The sequence below is a fragment of the Cyprinus carpio genome, chromosome B18, assembly GCF_018340385.1.
Source record: "Cyprinus carpio isolate SPL01 chromosome B18, ASM1834038v1, whole genome shotgun sequence".
Lineage (NCBI taxonomy): Eukaryota > Metazoa > Chordata > Actinopteri > Cypriniformes > Cyprinidae > Cyprinus > Cyprinus carpio.
In genome coordinates, this window is record NC_056614.1 from 15,402,489 (window position 1) to 15,430,075 (window position 27,587).

At 36.4% G+C, this 27,587-nt stretch overlaps 1 protein-coding gene and 1 long non-coding RNA gene across 5 annotated transcripts; one reads left to right on the forward strand and one right to left on the reverse strand.

Moving 5' to 3' along the window:
* The first annotated feature begins 3,127 nt into the window (after positions 1–3,127).
* Positions 3,128–26,985, forward strand: LOC109110062 (COUP transcription factor 2). 4 transcript variants are annotated; one of them, XM_042743982.1, is made up of 3 exons: positions 3,128–3,154; positions 22,866–23,393; positions 25,335–26,985. In XM_042743982.1, exons 2-3 carry the CDS (start codon positions 22,883–22,885, stop codon positions 25,607–25,609), a joined length of 786 nt encoding a protein of 261 aa, XP_042599916.1. In that variant the 5' UTR covers positions 3,128–3,154; positions 22,866–22,882; the 3' UTR covers positions 25,610–26,985. The 4 variants fall into 4 exon arrangements, with proteins under 4 accessions (XP_042599916.1, XP_042599917.1, XP_042599914.1 ...); XM_042743983.1 differs by lacking the exon at positions 3,128–3,154 and adding an exon at positions 17,679–18,009; XM_042743980.1 differs by lacking the exon at positions 3,128–3,154 and adding an exon at positions 20,604–21,848 and having other exon boundaries at positions 22,848–23,393.
* LOC109110066 lies at positions 12,689–18,957 on the reverse strand. The gene is made up of 2 exons (XR_006157093.1): positions 18,429–18,957; positions 12,689–13,106 (listed from the first exon to the last, which is right to left on the reverse strand). It is a non-coding gene; the product is annotated as an uncharacterized LOC109110066 (long non-coding RNA).
* Positions 26,986–27,587: the final 602 nt, after the last annotated feature.

Below are 27,587 nucleotides of genomic sequence, written 5' to 3' on the forward strand. Positions count from 1 at the left end.
TTGTAGCCACAAACTATATTTGTCTACAAAACAAATTCATCCAAACCAAAATATATTTTACGATCTGGTGAAAGATCAATTCAAGCATACAAACCTTGTGAAAAAAGGATTTAAAAAAAAAGAAGAGATTATATGAACCATTTGAGTGATAAGTTTGAGCCAGTTCACTGACTTTTATGACTTGTCGCCTGCTGTTCACATGTTGATGTGTTTTCATGGTGTGGTCTTGCTCCATGAAAACTTCTCATTTTCGTACGGCCAATGTCAAGAATGGCTGTCGGGGCTGTATTAAAGCTGTCACAGGCGTACAACGACAAAGTAATGGTGTGTTAAATATATGCTCAAAGGCTTTTGTAAAAGTTGAATTAATGTATAACTGAGAACCACACATACCACAAAGTTGTACTTGTATTCATTTAATGCCCTATATATTTTCTTAATCCATATATTACTTTAGACAGTGTTTGAAGATTTCATTTTGTTATTGTTTTGTATTAGTATAAAAATATTAAATTAAATAGTTTTTCTTTTGTGTTTTAGATGTATCATTCTCATTAGCAACAGATGATTGAATGTTTTGGCAATGGACCAAGAGTTTTCTGGAAAGTCAGCAAAGCAAGACAGACACTACAATCTTGATAGGCTTGTCTTGTTTTAGTGTTGGGTTTCCATCAATTTCAAGGGGGTAAAATCTTACACCACCGGGGCTGCAGGCACAAAGCATTGCAGAACTATCGCAGGATGGGAGCTTGAAGCTCTTAGGAACATTAGCCTGAAAGAAAACAAACGTGGGTCAACTGAATTAACCCAACTCCACACTGCCAACCAAGGAAAACTCCCAACAAAGAGCCTGTCATCTCTTACTGACAAGGACCAATCTGTACACGCTGAACTGAAGTGTCCTGCAGACTACAGGAAACTCCCTTACATACAAAATACTGAGCCAGAGATATAAAGTAGCATAGCAATAGTGCTAGCTATTCTAGACTTTAATCCGTAAATGCCTCTTTTAATGGAGTTTTCTTGTATTTTCAGCACTGTAACAATTTTGCTTTTACTTATTAGAGTATCATGAGTAAGTGCACTTTGCCAACATTTAGTTTTAAATATACAGTAGGTGACATTGCTAACTTCTCTAAAAATGAACATTACAAAAGTTATTCAGACATTATAAGTTCAAACTGTAATTTAAAATTGTATAATTGTAACTATCACCACACTATCACGCAGTGTATAATTATGTCATCTCTAAATGTTGCAATTTAACCAAACCTGCCTGTGTTTATGCACTTTTATAATGGTATTTAAACAAAACAGTGCAACTTGAGGTTGTGTTTCTCTCTCAGTGTGCTACACAGTATCGCCAGGACATTAGCTAATGTCATTATCTCCTCTGTGAGGTCAAAAGGGCCTAATCTTGTGTTATAGGATTTATAAAAGACAGAAGTGATCTTACTTAGGGTCTTGGATAGCAGGCAACAATCCCCTGTTATTGCAGATGGTGTCAGTATGCTTTATCGTTAAAGCTGACTGTGTTTTGTCGCAGGTAAAGACTAACAGTAAGAATATATGTAGTATTTTTATATTTATTTCTTTGTTACAGTTGCAAAAAGCACATTGCATGCATCTGGCTGGATGAGTTTCTGTAAGCAGGTGCAAAGCAATAGAATCCATCTGCTTTTCTCTGTACAACAAACCCATCAAGCGCATACATTAAGCTACAATTATCTATAGCGAGTAGAAAATAAACAACCAATCCCTTGAACTTGATTTAGCACATTGAAAATGTGCAAAAGCGTGCATATAATCTATTAGTCCCACTACGTCTAGTCCTCTATTTGTCCACACACTGAGTTGCTTGGCAAACAGGTGTCCGTTGTGAATGACTCTCCACCTCCCATTATGAAGAGCTACCTTTACTAACAGTCCTGTATTAAAGTGTCATTATCTCCTCCACCCCTCTGTCTTGTGTGCCATGCACAAATGGACTCCAGTCTTTTATAATTCCTTTTTTTTTCCTCTGCTGGGTATAAATGTCAACGTCCTATTGTGTGAATTACAGGCATTCCCACATCAGCGCTGATTGTTCCATGTGTAGTGGTGGGAGCAGAATAGAGCGTTTGATTTCAGATAATGTAGAACCAGACAAAATGCCACTGGACTTGGCAGGGCCCCTATTGTCTAAGCTGGCAGGCTGAGCCAGAGACCTGAATCTGAGACAAGACTGCGCTGGGGACTGCAGAAAAAGAACACCTCGGTGGTATGGATTTCACTGACTGTTATAATACAATTTGTCAGGTTTTATGATGTCACTGACAGCTGGAATTCATCCCCTTAACCTTTTCAGGTTGTGTGCTTTATGCCACGCAAAGCCATAATTTGTCACCATAAGCAGAACATCATTTAGTTAGTCAAACTCCCTTTATGGTAAAATGTGAAATATTCATGATCTAGTCATTATGTTAAGATGCACATAAACAGAAATTGTTGTCTCACCCTTGACACATTGCTCCGCCCCTAAGTAGTGACATCATGCAAGTGCATTTCTATTGGGTGACATGATGAAAAATGTCAATGCTTTTATTTTTATTTAGCCTTTTCTGTTTTGCTTTTTTTTCTCTTCATCTTTCTAGATTTCCCTCATTTGAAAAATAGGCTAGTGCATTTGAATTTGTTTTAATATATTTATTTTGGTTTTAATATATTACATTTTCATATGTACTGCATGAAGTACATTTTCAACTTTCCATTACATGTTTTAATATACTGGATGACATATTAAATTATTATATTTACTAACTTTCAGTATTAGTTTGTAGTAATTTCTTCTATGTCTAAAAGGAAAGACTGGCAGTTTATTCACAAGCATTCCGGCTAGATTATTATTATTATAATTATTATTATTTATTTATTTTTTATTATTTATTATTTATTTTTTATTTTTTTTGCATTATTTGACCTTTTAAATAAAACAAACATATGTTTCTTTGGAATATAGTTTTGAAAGATAATACATTTATATGTTTTGACCCATGTCTCCACTGTTTTCCATCCATTCTTTTGTAATATCCCTTTAACAAAATCCAGCCCTTTACTGACATCATGTTCCAGGAAGTGACATCATTTTGGTGGGAGAGCAACAATACAAACACCAGTGAGTATTATCAATGCATCTAATAAATTGTGTGTAATTAGTTATTGTGTTTTAGTCTGAAACAATACAACCTGATCAATAGAATTACTAAAATTAGAGAGAATTGCATCCGCATTTTGTCTTTTTCACATGGATTTTGTGTAAATAATCAAACGTTTTATATTATTAATAAGCTTGATCAGAGCATATTTCTGAAATGATGCTTATTTTTTTCTTAAATTAAAACAAACATATTCATTAAAAGTGCTTACAACATTTGTAAAGCTGCAGCATTCAAAAGCATGTGCATTTTTGTTTATTATAATTGATTTTATTGCAAGGCACATCCAACCATAACAATAGTTTCAGAATGCCTGAGCTGTGCGCCTGCAGTCTGCATACTTCTGAATACCAACAGCAACAGTGACCTGATGATGGCGGGTAACAAAAGTAACAACAGTTCATACAGTTCACTGTAAGGTCACGCTCCTCCTTTCCCTTTTCTTTTCAAGCTCTAGATGTAGTTCCCACAAGCCTAGCACCAAATATGTTTCATAATGTGTGTTTTCATGCATCTGGCCCAATAAGTTGTTGGATAATTGATATATTGATTGGTTATGTCATCATGTGTTGTTATAGAAGCTGTCATGTGGATGGCAGAACAATCCACGGGCCCCATTGTTCATTCATCAGCGCCCCTGATCGGGCCCATGTCTTGGTTAGCTGCAGGACAGCCAGATAAGGATCAGTAGATGATTGGGCGCACACATTCTTAACATGGCTGACCCGTGACATCTTGGGGGCAGTCAGGGAGTCTGTCATTATGCGTACAAAGCACGGCTTTCTTCCTTCTTATCTTTGCCGATGACATTGAGAGTTTTCGCATTAACTCATTAACGACAAGACTCATCATTACAGGGAAGGGGGAGGTACAGGGTGTGTCTCTGAGTGGGTGACACTTAGCATGGAGGAATGTGGGATCAGGCCAGTCCCTCTTTTCACTCTCTCCCAGGCTTTGATATGAGTGTTAGTGATTGAGAGATCAGCCAGTCATGTCCAAGGCTTTGAAAGGCTACAAGTGACCCTTTTTGCGGTGCACAAGCCAACGCTGAATAAATGAAACTTAAACACGGACTCACAGTTGCTAACTACCACCGCTTGCCCTATCTGGAGAAAATGTTAGTCTGCATGATATGTAAGTTCAGAGAATGATCTCTTAAGCTCCAGAGGTCCTTCACTCGAGGGCTTTTTGCTGCCAGGAGCTTATGAAGGCCAGAGTGTTTGGCCTTTGCTCATAGCTAACAGTGCCAAGGCCTTGACTCTTGTGGTTTGCCTCTGTCAAACATGGCATTGCTGAGAGTGGCTCTGTGGAAAAACCCAGCTATGCCGTCCTGTTTCTTGATCCATTAACAATTTCAACAGTTATATAGTGGGGAAGAAAAAAAAAAAAAACGAGGATGGGGGAGACGAAAAACTGTCTGGAAAAGATTGATAGCTTTGCTCTGTGGTTCAATTGTAAATTAGAATGCAAGTCCCTCTGGGATACAAGGGCTCTATTTGTGATTAAGAAAAAAAGCTTTATAACTGAGAGATAGAGAAAAAAGTTTGCTCCCTCTTACACACAGGCAATTAGCTTGATGAAATGGCCCTCAATGTTTTGTGCCCTGGATATGTAAACTGATATTATAATAATGGGCTGACTGCTTGTTCTGTTATTTTCACCTTGAGTCTAACAGGAGGAGGCGTTATGGTGTACACAAAGCATTGTCTTGTATAACACCACAAACCCAGACCCCTGGCGAGCTCAGAACCGCAGAAACGATGCAAAGCGAGGTGACGCGAGAAACAAAGCAGGCTCTCATATGTGATGAAGGTACAAGAGTGAGCTTAGCAAGCTTGTTGCCAGCATGAAAAAGTGATAAAGAACTTTTATATGCCTCATAGAAATAATGGTAAAGCGAGCTTGTAGTCTTGGCACTGTACCTGCCCACAGCAGGAGTCTCACCTACCTCAGTTTTTTCTGCTTTCTCATGCAAGGCAGGGAGACATTAAAAGTTATGATCTGTTTTTATATGGCAACATGATTTTTATCAGGTATTGTTTGTTTTTTTTGTTTTTGGGGTGGGGGGTTCATGCCTCTTCACACCTGTCTCCACTTGTTTGCATTTGGAGCAATCCAAAGTGTACGAGAGCCTTATTTAGTTTGACTTTGGCCTAAATAATGAACTGCTGCCTGTAACTTATGCTTGTTTCACTAAGCCTTTGCCTCAAATAAAACCACAGTTTATCAAAAGCAGCATTTAAGCTCAAATGCAGTCAAGCGCAGACTAAATTTATAACAATTTCATGTCCCAGTTGGGGTCCTTTGGTTACTCAATGATATAGATTTACAAAAAAATATATAATAATAACAATAATAATAATAAATAATTAATTAATTAAAAAATAATAATAAATAATAAACACTGGCAATTTCATTGCTTAATTATAATATATTTTAAATAATATATTTTATAATTTATAAATGATAATATATTAAAATAATAATAATATATTTAAAAAAAATAATAATATATAAAATAATATATTTTTATATTTTAAATAGTCTTTTTTAGAGGCTACATAAAGGCAATTCAATAAATGGTTTTAATAATGTAGGCCACTGTACATTATAAAACAGTACTAATAAAGCTGTGTGTGGGGGGTAACATATTTGATTAATCAATATTTATCAATTATTACTGACAAAATACATAATGTGCTGTATACTTTTAATTTACTTTAAATGAACTGTCTTCATTAAAGTTATTTGTTCAGGAATAAGACTCTGCGCTGTATGCTTTGATTCAATAAAAAAGCCAGCTCATAAAAGTCTTTTCTTTAGTCATCAGACTACACTAGCTGCGTTGTATGGTTTTGATTCACTAAAAAGAGCCATCTCTTACGAGTCATTCATTCGGGAATCAAACTAGTTGTGCTGTATGCTATTGATTCACTAAAAAGAGCTGTCTCATAGGAGTCATTGTTTCTGGAATCAGACAACACGGTTTGTGCTGTCTGTTTCGTGCTGTATAATCTATTTTGGTTTGTTTTTTGGTTTGTTTTAATTGACAATTGAAAAAACGCCTCCATCGGCAGAACAATACACTTGCATGAACCGTTAACTTTAATTTTATTTCAATGGAACGCATCCTCAATCTAACTACGAAACATCTTCTTGGTCTAATTGTTGTTACCTCATTAATAGTTGTAATGTAGCCACCTCACTTTTCGCTGAACCCTCCAGGCCCCTATAAACAGAGGAAAGATGAGAAATGATCATCAGTGGAAGCTTTAGCTTCTGCGCCTCAAATCGATTCCGCAGGCATAAGGAAGGGACAGTACAGCGTGCAATTGTTTTGAAGAGATGTGCAGTGAAGCGGAATTATGTGGCAATGTGAGTGTAACATAAGTGCATTGCTAACACATGGCTGTATTCCTGGAGATGTCAGAGGGGATCTGCTTTCATGAAAGGGAGTGAGAGAGGGATCTAATGTGGAAGTAATTACATGTGAGAGAGTCACTGTGATGGAATGCAATGCAATGTTTTCCATTTGCAGGTCAATGCCCAATGTTACATAGTGTTGTAGATATGCTAGGACCAGCCTCTTGTTTTATCAAATTTTTTAGTGTGAGTCTGCATGTTTATTCAATGAGACGTGCTGTATAAGCTGTATTCTATTAATTATTTTTGGTTTTTGATATACAAGTGTGAGTCTGACTGCATGATATTAAAATATAATGGTACTTGAATGTTAGCCATGCATACAATAGCAAAACTAACTTGGATTTAACTTGTATACTTCACAAGTAGATTATATTAGTCGCTGACACCTGAGTTCATTATTAGAGGAAGCTGACGTAGTACAAACAGACCTTATTCATGTAAAATGCAAACACACCCAGCTAATAAGGTCATTTCACTATTTACCTTTGGAGAGATTGCTGACTTCCCAGGTGTTCATTATGTAGAGTAAAATTTCATTGGTATCAACCCTGCCTGTAATTCAAGTCAGGGCTTATGTTTAGTTAGTGGGGTTGGCAAGTTCAGGAATCGTCTGACATGGTTATATAGGAATGGTATGAATCTGAACACTTCGGTAGCATGACGCTTGACATGGGAAAGAGAAAAAAAAAAGAAAAAAGGGAGAGAAACCTGGTTTTCAAACATGGCGTAACAGCCGCACCCATGTCAGCAGTGTTTCCTCTGCTTATGTTTCATTCATAAAGAAAAGTCTAGACTGACCTGGGCCAAGCGGACACCCTATACTCATTTATCCAATACTCTCAAAAAAGAATGAAACAGGAAAAGCTTCAGACATAAATTGCGTAAGGGATTATAATGTTTTGTGTCTGTACAATTTACACAAAAGGTATGTAATCTGGCCCTCTTCATGCGTCCCCTGGTGTCCACAGATCCAGATAGGAGCGTCAGGCATGCTGAGGGAGAGATTAGCCGGTGCATGACCTGATGTGTTAGGACTTCCAAGAGCAGTAATGAGTGCCGCCGATCAGTGAGTGTTTTGGGTCAGACTGCAATGTCTAAACTGATCATTCCAGTCTAATGAGCTTTGGTGACTTTGATGTAATGGTCCAGCTGATTCAGTGCGCTAGCTGCACCGCACAGATTAAGGTCACGTCGTATTTTGGGATGTTGCTAGACAGTGCAATAGGTCCTTTTTTGAGTCATCTGCTAAGCTTGGACCTTGTTTGTGGGGTTAGATCTGTTGGAGTCTTTGATGTGACAGTTCTGTAGCCGTTTTACTGGTGTTCAAGAGGAGATTCAATTCCTTCAAACTCACTTAATATTCCTGCAGCCGTGTGCTCTTCTTGTGGCTCTCGTTTGACATACAACATTCTAAATAGGGAAATTAACTCTTTTGGCCATTGCAATCTTTGTTGTCTCATAACGTTAAACTTCTTGAAATGATCAGCAACTGTCAAATGAATTCATCCAAGGCAATTTGTATTATTTGAATTTTTTACTTATTGCTCATGTGCACATTTCATAGTGAGTGGAATTGCATATTAAAACAGCACAAAAATAAGAGGCTAATTAGAGGCCCCCCAAGAGTTAAAATATTTTCTCTTTATCCAAATTAATATGCAGAGACAACTAAAAGTAAGCAAGAAATTGTGCACTTCAGCTGTTATCCAGTTGTAAAGGAATAGTTCACCCTAAAATGAAAGTTTTGTCATCATTTACTCACCCTCAAGTTGTTCCAAACCTCTATGAGGTTATTTTGTTGAACATAAAAGAAGGTATTTTGTAGAATGTGTGTAACCAAACAGTATCTGGTCCCCATTTACATCCATAATATGGAATATGGAACTATTCCTTTAAGATACAAGAATCATTGGGTATATGGGTATGCACGGTATGTAATTGTTTATTTGTATATATTTTGTAATATTTTTCTCAATTTTTTGGAGTACCTTTAATCTGAAAATGCTATATTTTATAGTACATACTACACTAGGGGTGCATAATAAATATCGGCCGATAATTAATGCGCATCTCATCAGTAAAGCCGGTTCTGTAATCAGCGGTAAATTCCATCAGGTGCATGATTTCACAAAGAGCAGCTGTTACTACACAGAGCCGTTGTTAACTGACAAGCTGCGCAAGTCCACGCTGATAATGAACTTGTCAGTAACAGATGCGCATTAATTATCGGCCGATATTTATCGTGCACCCCTATACTACACAGCAGGGCTGCACAATTAAAATGCGATATTCCTTAGTGCACTTATCAAATCACAAAGTCTGCAATTTAATTAAATAAATATCAGCTGAATGTTTTTAGAGTGAAGAATGGCACTGTTCGTACACATGAGCAGCTCATTATCTGCTAGTGTTTGCAGCATCTCAAAGCGACCAGATTGCAGTTATTATTATTTTTATTATTATTATTATTATTATTATTATTATTTTATTTACTCTTTTTTTATATATTTTACAGTGAAATATTCCAGTACAGTTATATTGTAATTGTATATTTTGTTTTTAAATATTCTTTGTATTTGTAATTACACAGTTTTTGTAAAATTTTGCAGCCCAACAAATTATTAGTTTCCAATCACAACTTTTATAAGAAAAATTGCTATTTCATTTTGTCCCTCAAATCATGCAGCTTTACTGTACAATATATTTTTATTATTTAGTATATATTTCAAATGCACCCCTAAATTCTGTCTGCCATTTTGTTAAAGTAGTATCCAAAAATGTTTTATATGCTGTAGTCCCGTTGTATATTGAGGCATTTAGAAGACGTAGGAATCCCATGGAACCATAAAAGTTGCTCTTGGTATAGGAAGTCCACACTGCGAGGCCCTTTGAGGTGAACCACAGATTTAATTTTCTGAAACCAAAGCAAAATATATTACATTATGTGCTACAACGTTCAACTGTTGCCTGGAGAGCTATCATTTATCCTTGTAAAGATTTACCACTCACTATCGCTGTCTATGGACTGACATAGTGCATTGTATAATGTGGAAATCATGCTTGATTTTCTTGTGTGTTTATACATAAAATGCTACAGGCATAACTATTGTGAAACTTTGGGTTACATTACGACTGGATAAATAGTATAATGCTTTCTGTCAAACACATTTGCAGAACAAAAGCAGGGTGCTTAGTTTGTTTTCAAGCTGTGAAAAACAGGTTTCTTTTTCCCTCACATTCTACAGTGTAGTATTTGAACCATGCAGTAATACAACAGTGCTTCCTTGACATGTTGTAAGCGTTGACCCAGTGCCCTGTCTCTCTGACATTCACACCTCTTACTCCTGCTGAATGGAATGCAGATGCTTTTGTTTGCAACTTACCATATGGGCAGAGACTCGTAGTGAGGCCACAGCTCTCTGACTTTTCTTTCTGAAGTTCTGTTGGGAAGACTTCCCTCAAATGGTGCAATAGGTGAAAATGTGTTGAAAGGTGTCTCTTTACAAAGAAGCCTCAATATATAAAAAATTCAAAAGGTAGGAACATCTGGCTGTGTTTTGAGAGGATACAGAAATCTGACTGATATATTTATTTATATTGTTATGTATTTTGCACTTCTCCACTTGCTTCAGGCGCTACTTACCATTCATTAAACAACATGAATTGTGGCTTTAAAAGACGTGTACACACATACCTGGACCTTTTAAACGATCAAAGGACTGTGGTTTATATTATTTAGCACTTATGTGTTAAGAATATCTAAAAGGACATCTGAAAAACACCTGATTTTTAATAGGTTATTGAATGTTACATAAAACATCACCCTCCCTATAGCGACATTAGATCAAGTTTGGTCATGTTGAAACCCTAACCACTGCACAGAATTAAAAAAAAACTGATAGTAAAGTGTTAAATTTGGTCCTCTGCCAGGAGGAACTACAACTGTACTTTGTAAGATAGTATTTAATAATTAGCCATCACATTAAGTTAGCCTTATTTTGCCTTAAAGACAAAAAAACAAAATAACTTAATAATCTTACTTCAGTCATTAAACCTGAGAACTATCATCTGAGAACTTATGTTATTTTTTGTCAGCTATATCAATGGTGTCCTGTATTTTAAACCTCTTTCTTTAGGGCAAGAGGAAGCAGAGTAGTACTATGTTGTTGGGACCAAACAGCCCTTAATGGAGTTGACAAAACAAACGTCCTCAGAGAAAACTTCAAGAGCCAGTTACATGAGCACTTCAGGGCCTGCAGCTGAAGTTTACGCGGACACCGCTTCTTTCAGGGGGCTCACATAAACATTACACTCTCTGTCTGGGTAATTGATCCCAAATCTTGTTTGACAACGTTTTTTCACTGCAGACACTTCACATGCTTCCTGAACATAGCTGAGCTTTTTTGGCCGCGTTGCAAATACCACAACAACTCAGCACTCATTAAATCTTGTGCTGAGTGTTCTCTGCCTTACCGCTGCCAGTGTGTGTGGTTTGGTTCATTTTTTTGCACTAGTTCTGTTTGCTGTCTCCCTTGCATTTAATATATTTGAATGTATGTGTATTGCCTGTATATTTTGGTGAAGGATTTCCGATTAAGTAGCCAGATTTTCATTTACTTAGTGTTTAATGCACTGAAAAAAAATGGTTTAGAAACAATTTTTTGAACTCTGAAATTGTGAGTAAATTTCACTAATAATTACAGCAAGTACACATTGAATTAAATGTGAAATTCTGAAGTAGAATGACTGAAAAAATACTTTCTTTTAAAAAGTACTCCCATAATCTAAATATATATAAAAAAAATATATATATATTTAATTATTTACAAAAAAAAATTTTAGGTGTGTATTTAGTATAGATTAATTATCATTTTCTTGGTATAAGCTATTTTAAATAAATAGTATTATTTGTTTGTGTATGCAAATAACTTAATTTGTTAGTTGAATTCAAAATTCTAATTTATGGCCCTATGTTAAAAACTGTGAATACTGATCAGTGTTAAATTATTATTTTTTAATTATCTAAATTATTGGCATGATCTGGATCAGGTGAGTCACAAGGTCATCTGTGATGTCAGTGACATTATTCTTGCAAACAGTTTTTTTTTTTTTTTTTTTTTTAAGTCTTATCTATTACTGTAAAAGTAGCATTTGCAATTCAGCCGTTTTGTTTCAGATGTGCTATTGCACACATTATTTACTCCAAAAGACAAATAATTAAACTGTAAGACTCCATTTTGGTAAAGGATCAAATAAAGTTAGGTGTCCCTAAATAGGTTACTCCCACAGACTTTCATCAAGACGTTAGGCTAAATACAATTTTCCCTGAACATTTGTTTTAACCACCTTTCATCTAAAGGTACTTCTCATAATATCTCAAAACACTTCTCATAATATATTTTGAATCATGTAAGGTACAAGTACAAATGCAAACCTAAAACCTTTACCCACGTCTCAGTAGTCCACATTAGAAAACAAGCTGCTTTCAATTACAGACAGCAAGTACACACTCTGAATCTCTCTCTCTCCCTCCTTCTGTCTTTCTCATCTCTTTTCTTCTGCTTTGGCTCTTTGATTACTTTTGAAAACATTTATATTCCCTAATAACTTGGGTTTAGTCTAGTGGCCAGTGATTAAATCCAGACTAGTATAGTAAATGCAGAAGAGTATATGTGGAAAATAATATCTATCTAGAGTTGTTCATAACAGCTAAAGAAATGGAAACTTGAATGGTAATTTTTTTGCAATAAAAATGTCAGTTACAGCTCCATATTAAATGAAGATTTAGAGCTGTACTACAACTAACATTTAGTTATTTTCAAATTCATATTTTTCACAAATGTTTTATATTTAAAATTGGAATGCTGTAGACTTCATAAGAAAAGCATGATGACAAATGCCTCGTAGCTGAAGACATGCTTTTTACATAATTGCCCATAAAAATAACTATGATGATTAATCATAGATAGATAGATAGATAGATAGATAGATAGATAGATAGATAGATAGATAGATAGATAGATAGATAGATAGATAGATAGATATTTAATAATAACAAACAACATGCATACAGGACCCATGTTTATTTACTTGTGCTTTTGGCAGAAATTATTGTACAGTTGGTAATAAAACATATCTATTGTCATCAAGAAAAGATTTTCTTGTCTTGAAATGCAGTGCTACTTCTTATTCAGTTGCATTATTAATCATGCATCATAACAGTATATGTAGAATTACAATACGTACATTGTTGATTTCAAGCAGTTCATTGTCAGTTGAGCCAATGATCCTTTTGCCTATAAAAGAATCTATTACAGGTTAGTTGCTCCAGTGGTTCAAAAGCATACATTAAGACCTACCTTCCCTGCTTTGTCACAAGATCCTCCTCCCATCATGCATTTGGTGTTGATGTCAACGTCACCACTCTGCATTCTTCGGTTCCCACAGTGGCCATGTCCTCTGCCCTCGTCACAGTCCTGCAGAGGTCTGAGACAATGCACAGCTAGTCTGCCAGAATGTCGTATTCTACCTATAGTTTTGGACAGTTGATCATATTTCAAGTTGTCAATAGCAACTAAATTTTTACTGATTATTTTGTATTACAGTAAAACACTTTTATTCTTACACCTATATTGTCTATTATTTTATTTGTTTTTATTTAGGGTATGTGAAGGGATGATAAGTGTAACAAAGGAACTATTTTGACTACATGTGAAAATAAATAAACAATACTAATAACATGCATGCAAGTCCATATTATTTGCATCACGCTTTTTTGTTATACACAAGGTTTTTGACTTTTATGTGAAGTGGAAAATGGAAGTTTGCCATTCAGTCTAAGAAGAGATTATTTAAACAAATTAAGCTTTTGCTGTTTAAATTGACACTGTGATTCATCATTGGAGAATCGAACTCTGTGATCTATCATGATTCTGCTGGCTTCTTAGATTAGCCCTTAGGGCAAACAGAAATATACAGGGAGAGGGTAACCTGCACCAATTGAATGAATCAGTCACACACAGAGAGACTTGTACATACACTTGCATCATTTTTTTTTTTTAATTTAAACATGATATTAATGTTTTTTGGGTTTATTTTTTTATTTTTTTATTGCCATTATATATTACAGCATCCCCTCTGAACCTGTGAGCCTTCCATTAATGCCTTAATCTTGATATAGTCCTAGTTTGTAAACAAAGACTGTATATGCATAGTAGGAACCGACAAAAAGTATGAACTAAATATTTGCTAATGTCACATTGCCATACAGGCATACAACCAAACTGCAGAATACAAATAGAAATAATCACTTCAAAATCTTCATTCATAATCATATGCTGCCTGTTCTAAACTGACTGCATATGGCAAACAATTTGCATAATCCCTTACCACATACTGCGGGTGAATCATATCAGATTAATGACAGAAGTAGTTTTTAAAAAAAATTTGCACCAAAAGTGTATTTAGTTGAGCCTTTACTAGTTCAGTATGATGCTTTACATTATACCTCCTTTATATTTCTGCTATATGTTTGATTCTGTAGTACAGTTAATTCTACTACAGCACTTTGTGTAACAGGTCATGAGTATCCCTTCAGTCTCAGTGCAGTCTGGTTTTATTCCTACGCTATAAGAAATAAGAAAAGGACATTGAAAGACTTCCCACACAGTTACCTTTTGAAGTATAAGCTATATGGGTGTAGGCTACTTTCATGAGATCTTTTTTTCATGGACTGGGGCAACAGTTGGTCCATATTCTTGTCTTAAAGTGTGAAATACATAGCGAGAACTTCTTGTCCTGTGAAGAAGCAGTAAGTCTTCTGAATTCCCAGGGCAATGGTGTTGTTTTAAGACTGAAGGTAATGCTGAACAAATTATACCATATTTGGGCACAGAGCCAGGCTTCTGTAGAGAATAAAACCATAATCCTATTCAATTTGCCCGTAACCGATATGAGATTTTCTTCAATGAGTTGGAAGAATATGTCAAGGGGAGTTTTTTAGATCTATTTAAATGACAAACAATAAAAACGGCAGGATTGCGTGAGAAAATACTTCAAAAGTTTTCTGTTATGTTGGATTAATGTATTATTGAGAATAATCAGATTTTAAACATGCTGAAGTGTCTTTCTTCCTTTTTAGTAGTACAATTATATGTACAGGTGTAACTGAGCAATAAATTATAGTGCCATTAGGAGTAATCTGTATTTGCTTAAGTGAAAGTTCAGACAACATCCACCTATTAGAAATATATGTCGTTTATGAAAACATTTAATGTTATCTGTCATGCACATTTTAGACTGCCAGCAAGTTGATATGTTAGTTTTTTTTTTTTTTTTTTTTTTTTTTTTTTTTTTTTTGTGACTTTGTGAGGCTGGTTAAATAAGCTTCCAACTGATGTTGCCTATACTTAAATAGTTTATATAATTAAAATAAAATGTTCAAAAGCATTACAAATATTGTTGTTTATAATCATATTTAAGATACTAATAGGCTATTTAAAATATTATTACAAATTTCAAAGCAAGAAATGCAGATATGTGCACACATAGTATGTTTAAGAGTGATTAGTCTGAAAATAAATTAATAATGCTTCCTTTAAATCTAGTAGTATAAATAAAAACGGCTTATTTGTGAACGCAAATTTATTGCAGTATTGGCCAAGAGAATTGTAAATGCTAATTACTGCGAAATATCAGAAAATGCTTCACCGTAACAACAGATATATAGATTGCAACCACACCATCTGACAGGTCTATTACTTGCTCGTTTGGACACGTTTTAAACCACACCGTCTGTTCCAGTGGTTTTCCATCCTTCAAATAAAAGAGACAAAATGTGCTGTGCTGTGGCTTCCCAGGACCAGGAATGAAAACCACAGGTCTGATCAACCCAACATAAATAATAAGCATTCAGCAGCGATAATTGCAATAATAATAATAGCCTAACAATAATAATAGTTAAAACTGGATTATAACAGTGTTACGGCTTATGTAGGCTAATATCATCTTGAAGCCCAAATACGTCAGCCCTTCATTAGCATGATGCATCCAATTAGCTACATATATTGCCTAATAATCTAGATTCTGTGAAATGCGATTATACATTTTTGTTACATTTTTCAGTAATAATTTGATATTTAAAAAATCTAATTATATGTATGTGCCTCTGACTTAAGATTCGCCCTAATCAGTCTCCTCATGTTTATTAGCCTGGTTAACCTTTGCTCCGTACTGGGTCCGTAAGGGTTAATCAGGCTGGGATCTCAGTGACCCGAGGGTCAGATTCCCTCTATCTCTTGCTTGAAGGATACGGTGGAGGCAGCGATAAGATTAGGGTGAACTTTCCTCTTCCAACCCATCAAAGCGCAATAGACACCTGCGCTCGCAAAGCTTTTGAGAATTACGGTCATGTCCACGACTTCATATGAGCAAAATAAGTGCACTGTGAATGTTCATAAAAGCTGGGGGGAAAGTACAGTGGGGGAAAAAAAAACATATATAGCTAGATAGCCTATATGTATATTATGTTCGATATTAAAATTGATATATTAGTCAAAGTTTAGCTGTTTCTTTTAAGGTTTATAGTCTAGTTTTATATGTAGTCGGGTGATGACTGAGATTTGCTGCGGTTTGGATATTTGGCTTTGCTTATTCAATGTCTATCGATTTATTCGCGTATAACTCCTCTTACAGGAGTCACATCTTACTCGTGTCCCAGCGTGCGTACTTTACTTTACAAACAATAATAAAGTGATTTACCCCTTTCTTCCCGTCCCAGCCATGGAAAATCGTTAAAGATCCTGCTATTTGTGTGTGATCAGTAAATATTTAGTGTAGTTCTCGTCCTAATCGATGGAGCTCCCGATGGGGGAGCGCTATTGTGTGTGTGGACGCTTGCTGAGCTCTGTGTGTGAGGACTCTTTCTTGTGAAGTGCATTTTACAATGATAAATGTACCAGGACGACTTTGCTTGCACTTTACTGATCAACATCAAGTTGCTTGAAAACGGCTTTCCGTCCAAAGTTCCTTCAGCACAACCACCGATTACAGGCTATTTTAAGTGCAAAGTGATTCATTTCTATTGGGTTGCTAGAGGCGTTTGCTTTTATTTTGTGATCTTTTAGAGGAGGCAAAAATAACCTAATGAATAAAACTTTGTTTTTGGAATTTTAATGAAATGTACGTCCTGTAATCAGCTATAGCCTACCTGTGTAAGGAGTCACATTTGAGGCCTTTGTATTAAGACTAGACTATATATAATATAATACTATAATATGTCTTTAGGACTTTACGTTGGAAATGGGGTTAGAAAAAAAAAGGATATCAATACAGGCGTTTGTTTATTTATTTAGCCTATGTATTTATTGCTTGAATGCCTATTGAATGGTTGAATATGCATGACATTCCGTTCAGTTTATTTATATTTATTTACTTAGTCCTGAAACTTGACTCTCTTTATAGCTATAGCTGGGCAGACCAAAACAGTCGATTAAAGCGCCCTGCGAATACAACTCTTAAAACCTATCAGGCATTGGCTAAATTACTTCACTTCAGCTATAATTGTCTGTTAGGCTATACGGCATTTTGACGTCACTAGTGAATGCAGTAGCTTAGGCTATAGACGTCTGACGACTGCATACAGTAGCTAGTGTTTCCTGAAGTGCTGTTAGCTTTGTTTTATTCTGAGTAAGCTTAAATATCATACCCTTATTGATGGGATGTTCTTATGTCCATTCTTGTACATTTATGATTGTGTCTGTTCATGAACTTAATGACATATTAAAACTATATTTGCACGGTAAAGTTTATTGCTTCAATTATCTTAATTCATTGATCTAATAAAGCCCTCACTTTGGACTTAACCATTGAAAAAGCGACAAAGGCATATCACTGTTACTAGTTTGCACATAAACAGACAGGTGTCTCTCCTGACTTCACCCCTCCCTCCCCCAATCACACAGCCCACACAAAGCAGCTGCACTGAGGAGGCTTTTTACCTTCTGTGGAAAAGAAAAAGACGCACAGGAGCATCTTCTGTCATTTTTTTCTTTTTTATCAAAACAAAAACCAAAAATCTCTCTTCAAAGTTATCAACACGACTGTCCTTCTATTAGGATATTCACTAAATATTAACATGTGATTTAAGCGTCGCAGAAAAGTTTGACTGATTTTGCTTGTCGGTTTGTCTTTTTTCCCTCCCTAAAGTTTTAGTAATCATTCAAATAAACAGAGAGCCGCATTTTTGTGTATAAATCCGTCAGTGGAAAAGGACACGTTGGTTCCACTTCTAAACAGAGGGTTAATTCGCACAGAAAGAGAAGACTAAGTATATTTTTCATATAGGAGACGATGCATCACGGGGAAGACGAATCAACATCATATGCATTTGGTATGTCTGGGCTATGATTGTTGAGAATCAAACCTCACTTAGCATGTACATATTATTTGGAATATGTATGTTTAAGTGAACCTTATTGTTTTTTGTGTTGTGAATTCATTCGCAATTTTGATTAAAATTATTTAAAAAGGAATCTAGCAAACGCATCCTTGAGCAGAACACTTTGTCCATTCATTATACAATCATCGCATCATGAACACTATTTTATTTATTTATTTATTTTCTTTCTTTCTTTCTTTTTGGTCTGTCAATAATTTTGCTGATATTTAAGAAGTGATGTTGGTGTATTGCATGCATGTCTCTCTGTGCGCCTTTAATAGTCGTATTCTTGCTTTAAAAAAGAAACAAACAAATAGCCTACGGAACATCCGTGTCTTCGCAAGTTAAAGTGTTAAAATATTAACACTTACCTCGATCTTGGGGTAAAATCCGCTTTGCATCGGTACGCTATATTTTACTTCTGCGGCATTGCTGTCGGGCTGTCTTGTTCACATACAGGCTTTTGAATGGTCAGAGATGAGGTACGGTGCTCACTTTTGATCGTTTCAATAAACTGGCCAAAATAAACCGAAACGCTGCAATACTCCCGTGCGTGAACAACACTGTGGAGAAAATGTGTGGAAGAGACCTGCAAGCGCACCTCTGCAACGTCCAAGTCAATTAGAAGGAAATCTCAAAAGCATTAATCAGATTAAAATAGGCGCATGTTACTTTGGTGTATGTGAGAGGCGAGCGACCGATGTAGTTTCCATTTAAGATGGCTCTTCCACCTTAAAGAGCGATATCAGGCAGAAATAATCCAAACGCTAGGGGGCGCCCATATACTGTTGTACGTCCAGTCTTCAGCGTTTTTCCTCCGAGGCAGCATATGCTGTGATTTAGCACTGTACGTTTTTCAGTGGACCCAACTCCGACAACCCCTGGTGATACAGAACGTAGACTTCAACAAGCGAGCTTAAAAAAAAAAATTGCTCTGACTTATAACCCGAGGAGCGAAAAGGGAGACACCACATTTGACCACCCCGGGGCTTCCAGCGAACATCCATGGCAATTAACATAAGACTTCTGGGCTTCTGCTTTCTCAATGAGCATCATTCATATTATGTTTGCATGATTTTTAGATGTTTTGTTGATTTTTTTTTTCTCTTTAAAACAAAACACTGATCCATTCGAGGAAGTTGTGTGATATTTTATTAACTTCACTGAATAATATATCTGTAGCATACCAAGGCCCTAAAACCCTAAAATTATCTTTTGTTATAAGAGAACACGCTGAATGCAGTATCTCTGCATTAAAAAATAAAAATAAATCTGTACTGAGGCCCGTTTGGCCTTCGATATAGCTACATAATGAAAAATCACAATGTATTATAATGACAAGTTTTCAAAAGAAAAAAAAAATTATAAACTAATATTCATTACTTTATTGCTAGTATTCATGATTACAACGAAAGAACATAGGCTATCGGCTACACAACAGCATATGTGACAATTGGTGCTGATTTCCTAAGACTGTAAATTGTGTAGACAACGGTATAAACATCAGTAATCATTAGATATCTTTTTTTTTTTTTTTTTTTTTAGGGTAAAGGGTAAAGTCATTCGACTTAAATTTAAGACCTATACGCAAAACCCCAATATAATAGGTATTTTTTAAAATCATTTATTTGATTGGTAGCTATATAAAATCAGATGCAACGTATGTAATATATTCATGTTCTGCTAAAATTAAACAACTGTACCCAAATATTCACATATAGCTTGCACACATTCTGACTCGTTGATTTGTTTTGGGGTTTTTTTTTTAATCAATTTAATAGGATGTTTTCATTATTGCTGACAAAGTAGAGTTCCGCATACATATTTGACATATAACAGTGTAAGCAGGCTACTCAAACTTTACAACAATAGCCTCTCGCGTAAATTGCATGTTGCCTCGTGAACGGTCTCTGTTTAAAATGTATTTGTCAGTGCATTATTGACTTGATAAATGATACGCAGTTTCATGATTTATAACGAGGCGTTAATGCGGATAAATGGATTAATGAAAGAGACCAAATCATATACGTTGCAGCCAGTTTATATAAATGTAACAAAAAGGTATGCAATGCATGTAACACACATTGGAAAATTCAAAATCTAAATAACAGACATATCCTTATCACGGAGATATTTTTGTGGTCACATTATTTAAAAACAAAACAAAATTTATAACATGTATAGCTATATATTTGCGTAATATTGATTTCTGAGAAGCCCCGGACGTACGAAGCGTGGAAAGCGGCTTTAAAAGATATGGCAATAGTGGATTTTATTTCAAATGCATAAAAATAATGAACACATGTATTGCGATCATTTTTCCATCGAACTGTGTTCTACTCTCTTTAGGACCAAGCGGCTCCTCGACCCTTTTTCCTGGCTTTGGCAAAGAACCAAGTAGCACAAGTGCCGACTAGCCAATAGGGTTCAGGGGGAGGTCCGTGAGCTCTGACCAGTCAAACACAGTCACTTTCCATATATGGCAACTCATCTCCATGGTAACGTGTGCTAAGTTGCAGCAGTCGTGTCAAAGTTCACTATATAGAGAGCTCAGTGAGCTGATCAGAGAGAAAGCATTCTGCCAGCCCAGCGCCTACAAATCGCAGTCACTTCCTAACCTCCCCCTTTTTAACATATTTGATCACTTTGATTCTCTGTTCGCTCTCTTATTATTTTTACGCGCATGAAGGAGGTTCTATAGGTTGTGATCTTTTTGTTTTATTATCAGTCCTGCTTGCCGGAGAGTTGACTTCATATTTGACTCGAGCACAGGCTGCAACTGCGCGCGGCTGCAAGCGCTACCTCATCTGAAGAAAAGGAAGAAGCGGCAATATTTTTTTGCCAGTTGTTGGTTTTCTTCAAGACTTTACGCTGGAACTTCTCGCGTGTCGCAAGTAGGCTATCTTTGAAAGCTGCGTGTTTCTGCGCGTCCGAACATCGCTACACACGCGAAGTTCTCTGTCCTGCTCTGTTCATATCTTCTTCCGTCGTGTTTATTTCCCATTTTTTCCTTGATGGGTTTACTGGATGGATGACTGCAAGTGCCCCTGGACTTGGCCTCTAAGAGCAAGGCTGCTATTCGGCTTGTCTTTGCTTCAGTTTTAGCCACATGCCAGGTAACGCTTTTTCAGTCAAGAAATAGACTACTGTTTGTCGTCGGTGCGCAACTTTGAACGGACATTCAGACTCTAACCCACCGTGCCGATCCTGAATTATTTATTTTACCTTCCTAAGTGATAAAGGCACCGTGCTGCGTTATTATTTTTTGAAACAAAGCATTCCGAAACCAAAAACGGGGAACAAAAAGTTTTTTAAACGTTGACTGATAGATATGGCAATGGTAGTGTGGAGAGGCTCCCAGGACGATGTGGCCGAGACCCAGGGCACCCTCTCATCGCAAGCCCAAGGAGGACTATCCCTTCCAACCCCTCAACCAGGCCAGCTGGGTCTGACGGCCTCTCAGGTTGCCCCTCCAACCCCTCAGACACCCGTTCAAGGACCCCCGAACAACAACACACAGTCCACCCCGACGAACCAGACGACGCAGAATCAGTCGGAAAAGCAGCAACCACAGCACATAGAGTGCGTGGTTTGCGGGGACAAATCCAGCGGCAAACACTACGGCCAGTTCACTTGCGAGGGGTGTAAAAGCTTTTTCAAACGGAGCGTACGAAGGAACCTCACTTACACATGCCGTGCCAACAGGAATTGTCCCATTGACCAGCACCATCGCAATCAGTGTCAGTACTGCCGCCTCAAAAAATGCCTCAAAGTTGGCATGAGACGGGAAGGTATTGGGATTTTTGTTGTTTTACTGCTGTCTTTGTCTTTTGTATTTAGTCTGATAAAACCATGCATGCTACGTCCCCCTGTATTTTATGCCCGACTCTTCTCTCTCGGTCTGCCCGACCACAGCACGCGAAGGAACCGCCTATAGCGCTCGAGTCTGAGCGTTATCACGGCGCCCGTAATGCTCGAATAATGAACACCCTCTCTCAAGCGACTATTTCGCATTTTACATGTTCGCAACGCTAAATAGATCACCACTTTTATTCGGCGACGAAAACAGGGGCGTTCGTGTTGATTTTTAATAATATCACTGCAGATATGCCGTGCGGTTATGGCGAGGGAGTATGGAGAGGCAGCGTCAAAATCACACACACACACACACACACACTAGGCTATGGTCTCCAGATCGACCGCAATCTACATTGCTCCTCTCCGATATAAAAGTAAATAATAATCACTGCTGCGCTTTTGATAGCATTTATTTAAATAAACGTTCCGCCAGACATTCATTTTGCTCGCAGATTCTCAATAGACAGCAGAACTGACTCTGTCGCTAGCTAAATAGGTTAAGGGTTAGCATTCATGTTTTTCTTTGTGCATGTATTCACTGGACTCATGTTGTCTGCTGTGAAACGTAAACACAAATTATTTGACAAGTACACTAAAATGTAAACATTTGCCAATATCTATTTTTCTGTTAATAAAACATTGGATTTTACTATAATTATTTTGTGTGTATGCAGTGCACGTTGCAGAGCATTATTGTGAGCATATCGTGAACCTAGTTTATTTTTATTTTTATTTCATTTAACAGTAGAATCATGGAGGCCACATTAATAGTTTAAAAGTTCTGCACGTGTCAAGTGGGATAATAATTGATTGCATTAATGCAATTGGTGTAGTTCTCTAAACAATTTGTATGGTAACAACACACCAAGTGAAGCAGGAACAAGGTCAAGCTATGTTTTGTTGTTGTAGAATTCAAGCATCAATATCTACAGTTTCTCTTTTTACTGCAGCAGTGCAAAGGGGACGGATGCCACCCACACAGCCACACCATGGTCAGTTCGCCTTGACAAATGGGGACCCACTGCACTGCCATTCCTACTTATCCGGATATATCTCTCTACTGCTACGAGCGGAGCCCTACCCAACTTCTCGGTATGGCAGTCAATGCATGCAGCCCAACAACATCATGGGCATCGAGAACATTTGTGAACTGGCAGCCAGGATGCTGTTTAGTGCGGTAGAGTGGGCCAGGAATATTCCCTTCTTCCCAGACCTCCAAATTACCGACCAGGTTGCCCTTTTGAGGTTGACCTGGAGTGAGTTGTTTGTGCTCAACGCTGCTCAATGCTCCATGCCGCTCCATGTGGCTCCACTTCTGGCGGCGGCTGGGCTCCATGCCTCCCCCATGTCTGCGGACAGAGTGGTCGCCTTTATGGACCACATTAGGATCTTCCAAGAACAAGTAGAAAAGCTCAAAGCTTTGCACGTTGACTCTGCTGAATACAGCTGTTTAAAGGCCATCGTTTTATTCACTTCAGGTAAGTTTTTATTTTCTAAACGTCTAGTTTATATTTCAGTGTGTTTGTACAGTAAAGAAACGTGGATTAGTTAAATAAAATCTAGAAAACGGTATGTGTGCTAGTTTTAGCATATTTATCTGTAAACGTTATTAAAACACACACGTCATAATAGCCACGTAAGTGCTCTCTAATAATAATTTAAATGAATAAGTAAAACTAGGAAAATTATTTCTTCTGACTAATATTTTTTAAACTCTCCGACGTATCGTCAGTAATGTAATAGCCTATAGCAATTATATTTAACGCTTAGCAATTTATTTTAACACTTAAGCTCCTTTAAGAATTAAATGGTGATGCAATTCATATTTTGTGAAAGCCAACAATACATTAAAAAAAAAAAAAAAAAAAACATTATTTATACGCATTCAAAAATAATGGAAAAATAAGTTTCCATATAGCGCCTATTAGCTACGTAGTCTAGATTTTTTTTATATAATAATATTGTAAATATTAATAATGTGATAAAATGATCGCTATCGACTTACAAACTCAAAACTGTAGTTTTATTCATATTTTGTTGTAGTTTCACAATACATAAACATAATAAGATCTTGAAGGGCAATTAATTATTTGTATTTATTTGCAATGACAGATATTAAGGATGTCATGCTCGAGGGGAGGGGGGTGAGGCTGTGTAGGAAAGGGAAGAAAGGCCTAATGCTCCGTTTACACATATCACAGCCCAGCTTTACGCTGGAGCCGATAGTTTAAATTAATAGATATATTCACGTTGCGATAAACACTAGTGGCTAGTTTTGTTTAATTTTTATTTTTTTGTGGCGGGCGACAAGACATTTTTGTGCGTTGTTAAAAGCTCACAGTCCTTCCTTGTTTTGTTAGGAGGATCTAGGGATCCAAGACACATGCTGGACTCGTTCCAGATCTGGGTCATGACCCTGACTTCCTTTCTTTATTTGTGTATCACAGAGCTAAAGCGAAAAAGTTTTACAGATTTAAAACTTCATGGGGAATATATTCTCTTGGAAATGTATGACTGAAAAAGCCTACCAGTTGCACAAGAAAGATTGCCCCAGAATGCAGATATTCTGTTTTGCTTCCTTCACAGATAATGATTCCTACAACAATAACATATAAATGAATCAAAACTTTAAAGAAGACATATTAATGGGACGGTTGTTAACATTACACCTTTAAAAGTTCATGTCATGTAGGGCAGCATTTTGCAATCACTTTATTGATTTAAAGTCTTATACCACCTCTTGTGGATATTTTGCTCTTTGAGTCTGCTGTCGATCTTCAAAAAACGGCTTTTAATATGGTTTAAAAGTTAAGGATTAAAGGGTCTGTTGGTTCTATAAATATTTAATAATAATAATAATAATAATAATAATAATATATAATAATAATCGATACATATATATACTTTATATATATATATATATATATATATATATATATATATATATATATATATATATATATAGATATATTGCCCTTATGTTTATCTTTTTGCCATAATAGTATGGCCCACATGCTGCTAAATTGTCCTTTATATGGGGATAACTTGGATCACTATTCAAAAGGTTTAGAACAACGCATACGCTGGAATGTTTACTCCGTTAGCTCGCTTTTATAAAATACGTACCAGCAGAACTGCAGCGTATAAACGATTTATGTATCTCGTATGAATTTGAACGTAAAAGCTAAAGTTAACTCGTATGAAGCTTATGGTTTTCAGAAAGCGATGTTTTGTGCATTACGTTAGTTAGGCTACATGCTATAAGGATATTGTGATGTACAGTGTGTATTTACTGACGTAATAGCAATGTTCAATGAAATAGTATGTGTTACTGTAGTGTGCCTTGTCGTTTTGTAAATGGATGGTCCAGGTGTACAGTTGATGTAATAAACATTTGATTATCTCTCCATTCCTTATAGATGCTTGTGGCCTGTCAGATGTGGCCCATGTGGAAAGTTTGCAAGAGAAGTCCCAGTGCGCTCTGGAGGAGTACGTTCGGAGCCAGTATCCCAACCAGCCAACTCGATTTGGGAAGTTGTTACTGCGCTTGCCCTCTCTCCGTACAGTCTCGTCTTCGGTCATAGAGCAATTATTTTTCGTCCGATTGGTAGGTAAAACCCCAATTGAAACCCTCATCAGGGATATGTTGCTGTCGGGGAGCAGTTTTAACTGGCCTTACATGTCGATTCAGTAGGCAGAAGGAATGATCAAAGGGGCTGTGACTACAATAGTTAGCGCTTCTTTTGTAGAAGGAAACGGCTGTTACACGAGTTTACTTTCACGAAGAAAGACTTTCATACAATGACTGTGAATTTTAAAATTGAGACATTCAGTGAAGCCTCGAAATCCAGAGATTGCTCCCAGTGTCATTCTGAACAGTATGTTCTAATGTTTTTTTTTTGTTTGTTGTTGTTTTTTTTGTTTTTTGTTTTTTTTTAATAATTGCAAAAATGAAGAAATCAATAAATAACCCACTAAAATTAATACAAAAGGGAAAAAGGCAAGAGAAAAATAATTCAAGGTTTTGTATAATCGTTTCTGGGACATCAAAACTATAAAGTGCATTTAAGCGACAATTTGGAAAGATTAAGCAGAGAAGAAAAAAAGTTATTTTTTTTTCCAAATTGCTTTATTGTCCTGTGTCCATGTATCTATAGCTGTTTTTGTAATTTTTGTTCCTCCTTTCTGGTTCCAAACCGGCCTATGTGATTCTGTAGTATGCAGTTGTTGTTGTTGTTGTTGTTGTTGTTGTTGTTTTGTTCTGTTTTTTTTTAATAACCATGACTTCTAAAACAGTTCAGTAATGTAAAGACGTTCTTCGAGAATTCGAGAATTAAAACTAAATCCACAGCAATATAGGCTATGCTTAATGCTGCAAGCGCACTTACTCCATTGATGTCCCTTAATGAACAAGAGTAGGGATTATTTTCATGATCAACTCAAATTTACAAAGGCTACACAAAATGCCAGAGCAGTAACGTTCCAGTGTCTTACACTATTCTTCTAACTGATATAGACGCACCATAAATCATTATCCTCCAAAATGGATGCAGGAGCAATACTCCTCTACACTCTGCAAAAGCTATCAGTTAGTTATATGCGCCACAAAAGTATTTGCAAATTCTCATCGTATTTGGTTGAGAGTTACGACCTGCCTCGGTTTTTTTTTTTTTTTTTTTTTTTTTTTTACATATTTGGGTTCGGGAATGGTCGTCAGGTTGTAATGCAAATAGTAGAACAACGTGTTTTTACAGTTAAGGAGACCCCCACTTAATATTTTCAGATGTATTACCGGAACCCACCTTAAGTTGCGCCCATGCGAATTCTCGCTCAAGTGTTTTGCCACAGTAAACTGTATTTTGAACGTGGGGGAAATGATGGGTCATCATTCTTTTAATGATAAAGCAGCAGTATTAATAAGACGTCCCTATAAATGTCCCTCAACACTTAAAGCATTAAAGTGCCTGTACAGCGCAAATGTGTTATTAACGGTTACTGAAGTCTATACACCATGGGGAACACGCTTAGAATCTACAAAGTTAGTCTTAAAATTGTTCATTTCACTTGAGGGAAAAAAAAAAAAAAAAAAAAAAACACAAGTAGAGGCAGTATTCTTGTAAATATAGGTCAATTCATTTCAAGGACTTTTCCTTTATACAACGTATATGTGATTAAGAATAAAACTGTGGTTGCCAATTTTTTTTTTCGGTAATACAAATGTCTTCAAATGAGTGACAGACTTAGCTAGTAGCACTGAAAGTTCTGTTTGTAATGTACATACATATTAAGACAAATGTTTTTTTTTTTTCTTCCTTTCTTTTTCATGTATTTAGACTGTGAATGCATGGCCACAGGTCGCTAACCTATTTTACCTTTGATATATATATATAAATGTAAATGTTTTTGACTGTATAGATATAATCTGTGCATTCAGTACACTAGCCCTTGTATTTAAAAAGACAAAAAAAAGGTGAAAAAAACATGTTCGACGATAGGTTGACACTTAACAGGGTGAGCTGGTTTGGAAAGGGGTGGTTATTTTGACTTGGTGTTCTGCTCCTTTTCGGTCTGTAACAGATGCCTTGTGTGTGTATGTGTGAAAGCTTGCAATTTCGTCCTTGTTTTGAGGCTTTTTTTCAACACACAAGACACCATGTTGTGATTGGATAAAA